Genomic DNA, 13,643 nt, shown 5'->3' with positions numbered 1-13,643 from the left:
GTTGTAGTCCAATTTGAAACATGAAACTCAACTACACCCTACATGCTTATATGTACTTTAATATGAGTGTAATAACTCGAACAAGACTCACACATGCTATTAATTACCTTCGATAACATTTCACCTAATCAAACAGTACGTTTATTTGAACGTTTTCACTAAAGTTACCGGACTCAGTCGCTCCAGCCATGACCAGGAAGTTATGTGGCTTCATCACTGCTGATGCTGGGGCGGGAATTTCCTGCGTGCTGTAGTGCGTGTGCCTGCGTGCGCGTGTCCGTAAACGCATGTCAAGATGGCAAAGTTGTCAGGAATATAACAATAGCAGGCTAACCAAGCATTTCAGCTAACATCAACTCATGCATGTGTGGCTGCTCTGTATCTCCAGACAGTGCATCCATAAGAGGTCAGTAAACAGTTTGAATGGACGCTTGGTTGGTAATGACATTTAAAGCTACTTTGGCAATGTTGTGTTGATAGAGAAGCTTGTCTACATGGCCAGGCAGAATAGAGGGTGATATACTGTGTTAAGGTTAACTTAAAGGAAGTTAAACTGCCATTTCTCATGTAAATACTTTCTCAGGAGTGCTTAAGAGAAGAGGGCTAAGTCATTGTATTGTATTGTATGTATTAACTGTATAACATGTTACTCTGGCAGGGTACTTTGATGAAAGGTGTGCCCTCATCCAAGCAAAATGAGTCTGGCTCTACATGATCTCCTGGTTTGCTGCAGGGGGTTGGAGAATGACAAAGCAACAGAGAGGAAGGTAATCACACTTGCATGTCAACTACATTCAAACAATAACATAGGAAGTATTTGCCTTTGTCAGCATTCCTACACTTTGACAGTTGTCTCTTAATGCCTGCAGAAAGAAGCTGAGCGCTTCAGACGGCTGCTGAGAAGTCCAGATGTTGTGCAGGAGCTGGATCGTGCCTCAGGATCCAAAGCTAAAGGCTCCAAGCAACTCACATGGGATGCTGTTTTCAGGTAGCTTTTTCGGTGCATGTGCAACCAAATTCATGTAAAGTTATAAAGTGTAATACCAGCAATGCCTTGCTTCTGTGTGATTGTTATGCACACTTGCAAAAAACTGTTATTTTCTTTTGTGCGTGCCTGCCAAGACAACAGGCTTAACTGGTTTCCATCTCACTTACTTGAGTTTCACTTTTGTTTCCTTACAAATCAAAAGTAGCGGACTTCTGGAAACCTTAGTGTTCCCATTGATTTCTATGGAAAGTAAACATTCTGCACTTAAGAGTAACTGTGTAGAATTTGTGATTTATTCAAATTTGTTAAACAATAATATATTTGAAACTCTATTTTATTGTTTTTTTATTGCAATTTATAGTTTTTTTTATTGGATTAATTAATTTAGTCTTATCTGGGTATTACTTATACTCAGTATGTTATCTCTTGTGAACCTTAAGATTATTGATTTATTATATATATATATATATATATATATATATTTATTATACTCTTGCGAATTTGACTTCCTTGTAATTATATCAGTCATATTTTTAAAGCCCTTTGAGCTGCGTCCCATGTATGAAAACTGCTGTACAAATAAAGCTTTATTTTGCATTATTATTAATACTCTGTCTTTCCCCCATGTCAGATTTCTACAGCGTTATGTCCAAAAGGAGACAGAAAGCATGCAATCAAGCAAATCCAACGTCACAGCAACTACTCTGACTATCCGGAAGAAGAAGATGGCAGAAGTGTGCAGCTTGATCAAATACTTCATTCGTTATGCAAACAAACGTAAGGGTGGAGTTTTGTAAGATCCAGCAATAGATTTCAGAAGTTACTCCACCTGACTCATTCATCTGAATAGTAAACAGAATGGCAGTTGAACACCTTTTTGTGACTGCAGTTACAGCGTGTGTCTCTGTGTCTGCAGGCGGGCCTTGTCTAAAGTGCAGTGAGATACTGAAGCATGTGATGGACGTCCTGCACGACTCATACACCTGTTCAGCCTATGGAGAAGATTATAGCAGCCTCTTAGTAAAGGACATCCTCTCTGTCCGCAAGTACTGGTGTGACATCCCTCCTCAACAGTGGCACAGTGAGTGGGAAATTCATATTCCAAACATTTTATACAAAATATTATTTGCATATCATTCCCACTACTCTTATTTGTTGTTTTCCAGTACACAGTATTATTAATACCAAGGTAGGCCTAATGAGTTTACTAAATGCCCTTTATATGTGTGATCCTTAGATCTTCTGGACTTGTATTGTGATTTTTTCAACTCTTCATCGAAGTCCATCAACCGTGTCCTGGTGAGCCGAGTGATCCACACGCTGGTGCAGGGCTGCTGCATGCAGACTGAAGGATTCAACCACGCTCTGTTCAGCTTCTTCTCCAAAGCACTGATGAATGCCAGGTAAAGATTTATACTACCATTTAAAGAATGGCCCTCTTGTGTATTTCGGGGCTGTTCCCATATTATACGTGATAGGCTAAGGGGCGGGACATCTGTAAGCGGTTGACCAATCACAACAGAGCCGGCCAGCTCACCAATCAGAGCAGACTGGGCTCTGGTTTCAGACAGAGGGTGACAACACGGCAGTATGTGAAAAATAAAGAGCTTTTTGAACATTGAAGCATGGAGACGTGTCCCAGTGGAGACACAGAATAGAAATATGAACCTGTAAATGAGCAGAATATATAAACACTGTTTGAGTGCTATCTTAAAAATCTTTTTTTTTCCTCATCCTGTTGCTCAGGCAGTTGACTGTGTTGGAGCACCTGGTCTCGGCTCTCAACATCTTCTTGAGGTGTGCGGCCATGAACTGTCGGATGAGGGTGTGTCAGCTGGGAGAGGAGCTCCTGCCGTCGGTCCTGTATGTTTGGGCGGACATGAGGCCCAGCGCGGCTCTCAAAGAGGAGATCGTGGAGTTCTTCAACCTGCAGATCTGTGTTCACCACCCCCAAGGAGCCAAGACACAGGATACAGGTGGGGTGATAGTTCCTTTTTCTTTAAAACTATTTTGGTTTCTTGTTGAGTAATACTCATTTTATTTCATTTCCTTTTGATTTATGTTCTTATGAACAGTTTAAAAATATAAGTAAAATCACAAAACATAATGGAGACATTTGAAATGGGACCCACTGATAAGCTATATGAAGCTTAATAATAAGCCCAGACACTAAACATGATGGGATCTAAGCCTTTGCAGACCATTTACATGCACAACAAACTATATATAACACGCAGGAAAGGAAAAACCCCAAGAAGCATGATAGGAACTCCAACCATTAACTAGTTGTCCCTTCTCTCATATTTCAGGAGCTCATGCTGAGGACTGGAGCCGGTGGCGCAGTCTGCTCTTCAACCTGTACGAGGCTTTAATCAGAGAGATCAGCCATTTAGGCAGCAGGGGGAAGTACGTCACAGGGACCCGACACATAGCCGTCAAAGACAACCTCATTGAGCTCACAGCGGACATCTGTCATCAGGTAACACTGACAGCAAACAGGAAAACACAATCATTAATTTGATGTTAATTATAATATAGTTAGTATTTAAAATGCTGCCTTTCCTTCTTGTGTTTCCTGTATGCAGCTGTTCAGTGAGGATAATGACGCCCACGTCTTGGAGGTGACCCAGGCCTCCCTCAGAGCCTCCCACATGAGCAGTCCCACCCAAGGAGCCGCCAGCAAGCGGCGCCGCATCGAGCTGGGCTGGGAGGTCCTCCGGGACCACCTGCAGCCGCAGAACAGTGACTTTGATGTCATACCATGGTAGGAAAATCGCAATACAATTTATTCTTTTTTTTTTATTATTGTGAATGTATGTTTGAAAACTACACATTTAATATACAAATGGTAATGGTCATTTTATTTTAAGATTAGATAAGATAAACCTTAATTGATTCCTGTATGGAAGTAATTCAGGTGTCTTAGCTGCAATGGGAACAAGGGTGAAACACAGGATAGGAAAGACATAAATGTACAATAATAATAATAATAATACAAATAAAGAAATTTAAGAATACAATTTGTACAAAAAAAGTTGCAGTATACATTTAAATTGTCAACATACACACATATGTGTAATTATGGATATGTTACATACATGTCAATTTAGAAGTCAAAAGTAGGTCAATAATGGTGCAGTCATAAGTACACACAATGCAGGTTGTTATGAGTTTTTATTAGAGGTCAAACCTTTATTGTGGAGGATATTCTTTAGTAAAAAAACCCAAAGCAGCCTGATGTTTCTCCTATTCTACCCACTCAAGATCCTGTAAAGCTTTTGAAACGCTCTTCTCTCCTCTCAGGCTGCAGATCACAGCCGTGCTCACCTCCAAGTACCCGTCCATGGTGCCGTCCCAGGAGCTGGTCCCGCTGCTGTCCGTGTTGCTTCAGTTCCTGTCGGAGCAGCGGAGAGGAGAGAGGGGCCCGTACGTGCTGCGCTGCCTGACGGAGGTGGCCCGCTGCCAGGCCCGACACCCGGAGAGGGCCCAGGTCCACCGGGCGGAGCTGTCCCGGCTCTGGGGGCGGGTCTGGCTCCTGGCCCTGAGAGGGGTCAGCTCTCCCCAGACAGATGCCCTCAGCTTGGACCTGCTGAGCTCCATCGTCCACGGGGGGCTGATCAACATGGACAGAGAGTTCTGGAAGCTCTTCTCTGGATCAGCATGTAAACCGTCCCAGTGAGTCTCCGTCCTTAAAGCTTTACATTTGTTAAAGTGGCCCTGTATGTATTTTCAGGTTCCCCCCCCCCCCCCCCCCCCTGCCTGAAAGGCCTCCATTGGACTCCTTTTGTTTACTTCTGCAACATAGTGACATCATTATCGAACAGTTGCGCCTCTATTGGCTGCTCGCTCTAACACATTGTACAATATAGGCTAAGGGGCGGGACATCTCTTATCGGATGACCAATCGCAACAGAGCCAGCAAGCTAACCAATCAGTGGTTAATCATTTTTTCTCCTGCATATGTATTTTTCTTTTAGTACCCCTTTTCTCTTTGTTTCCACAGCGCTGCTGCTCTCTGTCTAGCCCAATCCCTGCTAAAGTGTTCGCCCCCAAAAAGTATCATCCCCAGTTCGGGCTGGGACTGTGTGGGGGTCTCAGAAGGATCACTGAACCTGAAGGAGACCCTCATCGCCTGGCTGCTGATGAGCGATCAGAGCGATGAGATGGAGGAGAGCTCCAGACCTCACCCCATCATATGCAGGTGTGCACCGTGTTGCTTTTTCTTGTTAATTCCAGATTTATCTTTATTTGTTTTTAAAGCTCTTACGGCCCGTCCACACGGCGGCGTGCGTTGAAGTTTCAACGCTTCTGCCCAATCACATTGAATAGGGTGACGTCACGCTTTGCCCAACTGCATTGTGGTTCCGTCGCTTCGCTTTGAGCAATGTTCAACTTTTGAAGCTTCAACGGAAGCGTCAGCCAATCAAATCATATGCCAGTACAAGCTCTAGCCAATCAAACCGTGTGCTTGTGTGGCCGGGGCGGGAGATTCATGTGATTGGTTGTTGGTCTGGTTTCAGACACGCCCACCGGCAAGCTTCAAAGCACGCTGCCCTGTGGACGCTGCATTAATGGTTAGGGGCCCAGTTGTTTATTAGATTTGCTTTCAATCAGGTCTTCTTGAATTGGCCTTTTAATTGTAATTGAATCATGTTTTAACAATTTAGTTAAACCATACTTTTAATAGCCAACACAAGACTCACTTTTAATTTGGCTATTCATTTAATTGTATTTTTCTATTTCTAATTCGTTCTTAATTTTATTATTTTATTCCTATTTTATTCTTATCTATTTTATTTTATTTTATTTCTTACTTTACTCTTATTTAATTCTAATTGAATTCTTATTAGTATCCTTATTTTATTCTTATGTGATTATTGTATTCCTTGTTTATTCTTATGCATGCTCAGGACCTAAGCTCCAAACATGAGATACATCTATTTGTCTTTGATTTAAGATTAATGCCTGTAACAAATATACTTTATTATAATCTTGTTTGCAGAGACTTTCCGTACAATCTGATAGCGAACATCCTGGTCTCCCTGACCCTGAAGGACACCAGAACTGGGCTGAAGTTTCTGCTGGGTGCTGAAGGGGTAGAGAGGTGAGTGTTTACTAACATGATGGTAAATCTACCTTGTTACACAATCCAAGTGTCATATGTTGATTTTGGGCGAAGAATAATTACATTTTCATTTTTTTTAAAGTGCCTTTTTTCAAGAACAAACCTCATCTAACAGCAAAGACAACCTGGAAGAGATCGAGAGGCTTTACCTGCAGTTCAGCTTCAACACTCTGCCCTCACCGCTGCAAGAGTTCGACGGATCAGTGAAGACGTCTGAAACTGACGGACAGTTTGCCGTCGTCCCCGGCCTCAGGAACAAGCTGGAGCAATCCCTGCTTTGTGTGGCGGACAACCTGCTCAACTGCTTCTCTCCGGATGTAAGAGGAAGTGTTTGTGTTGATGTGTGTGTGCTCTTAAAGTGGCAAACATGTATTTATTCTGATTCTTCGTCCCACAGTCTCAGGCGACCCCTCCGGAGTGTCTGGTGCGCTGCTTCAGTCTGCTGACAGGGGTTTTAGCAGCGTACGTGTCCTCTGGGTTTCTGAGTGAGGAGGAGGCCTGCCGCTCACCGCTCTTCACTAAAGCCAAGGTAACGCTCTCACGCATCCCGGGAGATTCCTTTATTTGGTGGTTAATCCTCCCAGCTTCTTAAAGGGGCCCTATTTTGCTTTCTCTGGTCTTCCGTTTCCTGTAGTTATAAAGGTTCTGTCCCCTGCCTAAAACACCTCCATTAGACCCCTTTGTTTACTTCCGTAACATAGTGACATCACTATGTAACACAGTGGCGAACCGTGTCCATCACATCTGGACCTTCTGTAGAAACCCCCCGTCCCCCGCCGCCGTGCCCCGTCCCCGCCGTGACCCGTCCCTGCCGTGCCCCGTCCCCGCCGTTATAATGTCCTTCTTTTCACTGAATTGTCGTCTTGAAAAGGGTACTCGCAACAATTCCGCAACAACATCATCTTCACCTGTTGCACTTGCCATTTCAACGTTAAAAACAATAAAACGGCATGAATTGCTTCGTCACATTCATCTAGATCCTCTGTCTCGAGCCAGTTAACTAGCGGGCCTTCTAGAATACCCTGGAACCGAGGGGAACTCTGAAAGAACACGCCCATTGGCTACAAATCAATATCTGATTGGTTGATCAAACTGTCAGTCCAAACGTAGGCTCTCATTCAGTGCAACGGCCAGGGCATTCGATCAAGGATGTAGAATACCTTGGTTGAAGGATATTCTACCCAGAGACCCAGAACAAGATCTGATTGGTTGCTTTCTTTTCTAACACAAAACCACTGAAATGCGTAGTGCATGGTCCGAGAACGACAAACAAATCAACGTAACACTGTAATATTACAGATCAACAACACAGATACCATTCTCATTTATTCATTTTATTACATTTTATTTATATAATTAAATCGAGTGTTCCAGGGTATTCTCTGAATACCTTGAAGGCCCTGACGGTTCACCACTGATGTAACATGTGCGCTTCTATTGGCTAGCGCTCCTACACATCCTACGTGATAGGCTAACCAATCAGAGCAGACTGGGCTCTGGTTTCAGACAGAGGGTGGAAAGAGGTGCTGCAGCACAGGCAGTATGAGAGAAATAAAGAGCCTTTTGAACACTAAAGCATGGAAACTTGTCACAGTAGAGGAACAAGTTACTAATACGAACCTGAGATGAGCAGAATAGAGCCTCTTTAAATAATTTGTCAAAGCATGTATTAAGTTTTTCGGTGTGTGTTTGTCACTAGGCTCTGGCCCAGGACTTCAGCGGTTTTGTTTCCGGTGTGAAAGTGAAGATGGCAGAGGAAGGAACCATGAGCACACTGAGGTCCGTCATGAAGCTCTGCACACAGTCAGCCTGCAGAAATAACAAGGTGACGAAAGCCTCCATCATCAAGGGATGCATTATGCTGAAATCTATGTAACACACCTGGCTGGCTTTTCATGGTCAGTGAGTCGGGAAGATTTTTGTTGACCGCAATATCCATCGCACTTGTAATCGCAATCCTTTCCACCACAATTACACATCCATGGCGCAACAGTAACTGGTGCTGGAATGGGTTGTTTTTTTGCTGGCTTTTTGGATGAAATGGTAAAAACTAATGCAAGCAGTAAAGGCAAGGCAAGGCAAGGCAAGGCAAGGCAAGGCAAGGCAAGTTAAGTTTATTTATATAGCACTTTTCAACAAGGCCATTCAAAGTGCTTTACAAAAAATGAAAGACATTAAGCATTAAAAAAGAAAAGCTAATAAAATAAACATTAAAAGAAAAAATACATGGATAAAAGTTACAGTGCAGTTTAAGATATGAATAGTTCAATTATATTATTCTTGCTGTGCTTAGCCCCTGGCACCTTCTTTGTTTGGCCTGCCTACAGCCTCAATACCAGGCCAATCAACACTGACATATTGAAAATAGGATTCCAAGAGCTATTAGTTATTTTGTTCTTCTTTTCCCAGGATAAAATCTGCCCCATCTGGTCCACTCTGTTCATTATGATTCTGCCGGCCAGTCTGCTCAGTGAACTGGCTGAGATCTGCAAACTGTTGGTAAGATAAAAATGTGGTATATAATAAAAAAGCAGATATTAGATATTAGTGGCCGAGGATTAAATAAAAAGAGAGAATCACAAACTGAAACGATGAATTCAACTCACTTCCTTCCCTGTCTCAGCTAAGCAGTGTCTCAAAGAGAGTGAGTGTTGTGGATGAAGACGATCACATGGAGGAGGACTGGGACGTGAGCAGAACTCAACAAGGGGACGACATCGACCTGTTTGAGGAGGGGGATGAGTCCACCAGCAGCAACGGGACCCACAGACCGCAGGGAGACGGCAGTGAGGGCTCCTGTGGGCCGGGTGAGAAGAGATAACGTGATCTGAATGTGGAAGACAACATTTGGTATCATTTATTTTGGGAGAGAAACTCCCTCTGGAAGGAACTCTGGGGTTGTAGCCTTTGCAGACCATTTACATGCACAGAAACCTACAGGAAAGGGAACACTCCAAAATAGCAGAATAGGACATGATCAAAATATGATGGATGATAAAAAAGTAGAATAATGTTGGTTTTTCTCTCCTCCTTTAGGTGCAAAGAGTCTGCTAGCAGAGGAGCATCTGGCCCAGCAGGACCTGGCTCTGCTGGCCGTCCTGGACTTCCTGTGTGAGTGCGGCTCCATGCAGCCCGTCCACGCTCTGCTCTTCAAACCGCAGGAGGTGCGGCGCCGGCTGCTGCTGCTGCTGGCCGAGCAGGCGGACTTCAACAAGCCTCTGCACCTCAACATGGTGGGTCGCAGCAGCTGCTGTGGAGAGTCTTCAGAGGCAGTGACGGTTCACCTGATGAGCCTTTGTATCTTCTTGTCTTCCAGTACCTGCTCCTGCTGAAGAAGCTTCCTGCGGAGGACTCGCTCTCTCCGGAGGATTTTGATACATTGCTTCGTCCTCTAGCGTAGGGAAATCTTCCTGTTATACAGTTTTATTTTAAAATGCTTCCGTAAAATCAAATGTCTTGTGTTTGTAATGTATTTGTCGTGCTGTGTGTGCAGGGACCTGTGTTCTCTGCACCGTCAGGACCAGGAGATCTGTGCCGCTGTGCTGCTGGGTCTGTTACCCTCCATCATGAGCCTCGGGAAAACCCAACACATCCCAGAGGACATGAGACACGTTCAGGGGTCTCTGCTGAAAGTGGTGTCTGGATTCTGGTCAGCAGCATTATGAACATAAACATGTGGGGGGGGGGGGGTAAAATGGTTCCTGGTTGTCACAGGAAATCATAGTCTTTAAGTGATTAGATTTCATTATATTTTGAAAGGGATGGCTGCAGTTTAAGAAAGAGAGACCATGCATCACACATTGAATTCTTATCCACTGTCTGTGTCTCGTTAGTGTTTCAGTTTTTGAAGCTAACACAATTGCCATGCTGTGTTTCAGTTTCCTGAGCCAAACGGGGAAATGTGTGGCAGCTGTGCGAGCCGCTTTAGTGAGATGCCTGGTTGCCTTGCTGGAGGTGAGCTCTCACAGAGGAAGTTATTGTATCTGCACAACCATGAAATACTGATTTTCTATCTCGATTATATATTTGACTTGGATTATGATGCTCGGTTATATGATTGACGTAAGAGCTTAAGTGTTTTTCGAGTCACCATTTTAAAGCTTTCAATGTTTTATGTGCACAAACTGATGGATAAGATATCGGCACACTTAGATTAGAGCTGCACGATTTTGGGAAAAAATCTAATTGCGATTTTTCTGACAGATATTGCGATTCGAATTGCGATATTTATTTTTAAGCGACCCAACGGAAGTTTATTTTAAATGCGGCCATATCTCCGGCTAGGAAGGTCGTATCAACGTACTCCCGTCTCTAGCACCCCCGCAGCCCGAGCTACGAGTGAAAAAACTAAACTTACATGAAACTTCCGTTGGGTTGCTTTAAAGTCAAGCTTCAGTTTGAGATTCACCCTGTGATAGAAACATGTGATGGAGCATTGCTAACCTGACTCAGATGGTTTGTTTCACCAAACCATCTGGAAAGCTCCATTGGAAGTCATTTGGAAAGGGCCGGCACTTTCAAAAGCACTTGCCAGGTGATTGGATCAATCTGTCTATCACCTTCTATCATGGGCCGCTTCTGATTGGTTAACAATGGCTGGTACATGTGGAGCACAGCACTTCTGATTGGTGTGGATGACTGACACACAAGAAGAATTGTGAAAAATTCAAAAAAAATTGCAGGCTTTGCAATTTGATAATCGCATCATCTCGAATCGCGATTTCGATTTAAAATCGATTAATCATTCAGCCCTAACTTAGATTCAGGCAGGCTTTAACCCTATTTTGCTCTATTGTATCAGTTTGGAGTCGTTGAAGCTTCTAGCACTTTAAAGATAAGCAGACTTTTAGCATTTTGTTGATCCCAAAGTCAGATCTACTCAAAGTTGCCCATGCTGTTAAAATGTAATTCATTAAATGACTGATGCATGATCAGTGTAGCGGCGATCGCTCATCAAAACAAAGCCACTCATGGAGGTTAGCAGCCAGAGTTCCCAACGCGTGTTGTGGTGAAGGATGAGGTCCACCATGACGTAATTTGTAATGCTTTATTTCTTTATAAAATGTTAAAAGGTTCTTTTAGGCCTATCTAAAATCTTGGTTAACATATCACAATCATGCACACGGTCAACACGGTCAACACGGTTGAAAAACGTGTGGCTTCCTCTCTAACCTCTCATCCCCACTGATCACCTGTGCCCACATATAGCTTGATTACCTCCCGTGCTCCCAGGTGCGCAGATTAGATGATGCGTTAACACACACACACACACAAATTGGCTCCAACAATCAGGTTGAACTGTTATCCCAAAACCAAAAGCATTTTCATTTACCTGTAATGCTGTCTAGATTGTTTTCTTGTTGATTTAGCATCGCCTCTTCTTGTGATTCTTGACAGGCCGACCCGTGTTGTGAGTGGGCGGTGTTGAGCATCAGAGAGGAGGATCGCCCCGCGTCCGTCCTCCTCCCCTCTCACCTCGCCGACGCACACCACCAGGTCCGCATGCTGGTGGCCATGTCCGTGGAGAGGTGAGCCAGTGTTCCTCAAACGTATTTTTAAAATGTCTGCTAAATGTTTTTCAGTGCAAATCATTTTTTGTTAAAATATTCGTGTCAAACCAATTTTTGGACAGCGGTATTTCATTTTACGGCACCTCTTTAATGTTGCACTGTCATTTGGGTCTCTCTTTGACTTATTGTTCTGTGTTGGACCAGGTTGTTTCTTGAGATGACACCAGGACGTTTGGACAAGAGGAAGATGCTGCCGCTGAAACACCAGCAGGCGGCTTTCGAGAACGTCTACCTGAAGGCTCAGGAAGGAATGAGGTTCCCAGTGAGTTCATATTGTGCTCTCATAAATCAGTAATAGTGTATTGTGTGTGTGTGACTTTCCTGATGCTTGCTGTGTGTGTGTGTGTGTGTGTGTGTGTGTGTGTGTGTGTGTGTGTGTGTGTGTGTGTGTGTGTGTGTGTGTGTGTGTGTGTGTGTGTGTGTGTGTGTGTGTGTGTGTGTGTGTGTGTGTGTGTGTGTGTGTGTGTGTGTGTGTGTGTGTGTGTGTGTGTGTGTGTGTGTGTGTGTGTGTGTGTGTGTGTGTGTGTGTGTGTGTGTGTGTGTGTGTGTGTGTGTGTGTGTGTGTGTGTGTGTGTGAGACGCACAGAGGAGCAGCTCTGCAGAGGAGCAGCAGGACGAGGTGTTCAACAGGAAGGCGGCGCTGCTGAAGAGTCTGTCTGTGGTGATGTGCTGCAGCCCCGTCTGTGAGAAGCAGTCTCTGTTCGCCCTCTTCCAGTCCTACAAGGAGAACAACATCGAGGAGCAGCTCATCAAGAAGGTACCAATACAGGGAACTGTGCATTGGGGACATGTATTAACAAAACATTGCTGAATGAGGTTTTAAGGTGAGAACTTATGGGGAAATGACAACAATTTTTACAAAATAATAATAATAAAATGTGTGCGACTTGGTCTAGTTCAGTGCTTCTCAAAGTGTGGTCCGTGAGTATATTGGTAACATTTCACATTTTAAATAAATAAATACATTTAAGTTTTCCGCACTCTCGCAGGAATATCTCCGCAATGGAGCGAGCTTAAGTTTCATATAGCCCAGCGCAACACCTTCGTCACACATGTTGCCACTTGTTTGTACCATTTTCAGGCGATTTGTAATCTGTTCTAGAAAAACTGTGTTTTTGGAGTTAGGTGGTCCGTGAGTGTTTTTTTATTGGTTAAGTGGTCCTCCATCCATCCATCCATCTTCTCCCGCTTATCCGTGGTCGGGTTGCGGGGGTAGCAGTTCCAGCAGAGAGCCCCAAACTTTCTTTTCCCTGGCGACATCAACCAGCTCTGACTGGGGGGTCCCAAGGCGCTCCCAGGCCAGCGAAGAGATATAATCCCTCCGCCTGGTCCTAGGTCTACCCCTTGGTCTCTTCCCAGCTGGACGTGCCTGGAACACCTCCCTAGGGAGGCGCCCAGGTGGCATCCTAACTAGGTGCCCGAACCACCTCAACTGGCTCCTTTCGACGTGAAGGAGGAGCGGCTCAACTCCGAGTCCCTCCCTGATGACCGAACTTCTCACCTTATCCCTAAGGGAGACACCAGCCACCCTGCGGAGAAAACCCATCTCGGCCGCTTGTATCCGCGATCTCGTTCTTTCGGTCATGACCCATCCTTCATGACCATAGGTGAGGGTAGGAAGGAAAATGGCCCGGTAGACAGAGAGCTTTGCCTTCCGGCTCAGCTCCCTTTTCGTCACAACGGTTAAGTGGTCCTTGGTATGAAAAAGTCTGAGAAACACTGGTCTAGTTGGACAAGGCAGTGTAGGCCTCTTGTATATCAGCCCTGCAATTAATGAATTAATGTTTCTACAATGAGTTAAATCTTATTCAAGCGAAAATCTGTTTTTCAGCATCAATTATAATATTAATACACTACTTAATATATTGTGTCTATATTATACTCATTTACTTTCTTACTTACTTATTAAATAGTTGTGCCAAATATTGTAACATCCATATTGTGAATGGGGCTTTGCATC

General features: G+C 44.1%; 1 protein-coding gene across 1 annotated transcript in view; it reads left to right on the top strand.

Annotated features, from left to right (window-relative positions):
- The first annotated feature begins 273 nt into the window (after positions 1-273).
- atm (ATM serine/threonine kinase) overlaps positions 274-13,643 on the top strand; it is a 36,299-nt gene continuing 22,929 nt past the window's right edge. Inside the window, exons 1-24 of the mRNA XM_034097058.2 lie at positions 274-406; positions 659-767; positions 870-988; positions 1,620-1,765; positions 1,905-2,069; positions 2,226-2,391; positions 2,735-2,964; positions 3,298-3,467; positions 3,574-3,752; positions 4,292-4,663; positions 4,992-5,189; positions 5,991-6,092; positions 6,196-6,430; positions 6,511-6,642; positions 7,813-7,938; positions 8,523-8,612; positions 8,737-8,920; positions 9,150-9,346; positions 9,430-9,509; positions 9,607-9,762; positions 9,992-10,067; positions 11,511-11,641; positions 11,828-11,945; positions 12,270-12,440. Of these exons, the coding sequence (XP_033952949.1) occupies positions 696-767; positions 870-988; positions 1,620-1,765; positions 1,905-2,069; positions 2,226-2,391; positions 2,735-2,964; positions 3,298-3,467; positions 3,574-3,752; positions 4,292-4,663; positions 4,992-5,189; positions 5,991-6,092; positions 6,196-6,430; positions 6,511-6,642; positions 7,813-7,938; positions 8,523-8,612; positions 8,737-8,920; positions 9,150-9,346; positions 9,430-9,509; positions 9,607-9,762; positions 9,992-10,067; positions 11,511-11,641; positions 11,828-11,945; positions 12,270-12,440 (3,615 nt within the window). The 5' untranslated portion in view covers positions 274-406; positions 659-695. The remainder of the gene's footprint in view (positions 407-658; positions 768-869; positions 989-1,619; positions 1,766-1,904; positions 2,070-2,225; positions 2,392-2,734; positions 2,965-3,297; positions 3,468-3,573; positions 3,753-4,291; positions 4,664-4,991; positions 5,190-5,990; positions 6,093-6,195; positions 6,431-6,510; positions 6,643-7,812; positions 7,939-8,522; positions 8,613-8,736; positions 8,921-9,149; positions 9,347-9,429; positions 9,510-9,606; positions 9,763-9,991; positions 10,068-11,510; positions 11,642-11,827; positions 11,946-12,269; positions 12,441-13,643) is intronic.

This window comes from Pseudochaenichthys georgianus, chromosome 13 (assembly GCF_902827115.2).
Source record: "Pseudochaenichthys georgianus chromosome 13, fPseGeo1.2, whole genome shotgun sequence".
Classification (NCBI taxonomy): domain Eukaryota; kingdom Metazoa; phylum Chordata; class Actinopteri; order Perciformes; family Channichthyidae; genus Pseudochaenichthys; species Pseudochaenichthys georgianus.
The sequence above is the reverse complement of the archived record's forward strand: the minus strand, read 5'-3'. Positions and strand labels throughout refer to the sequence as shown.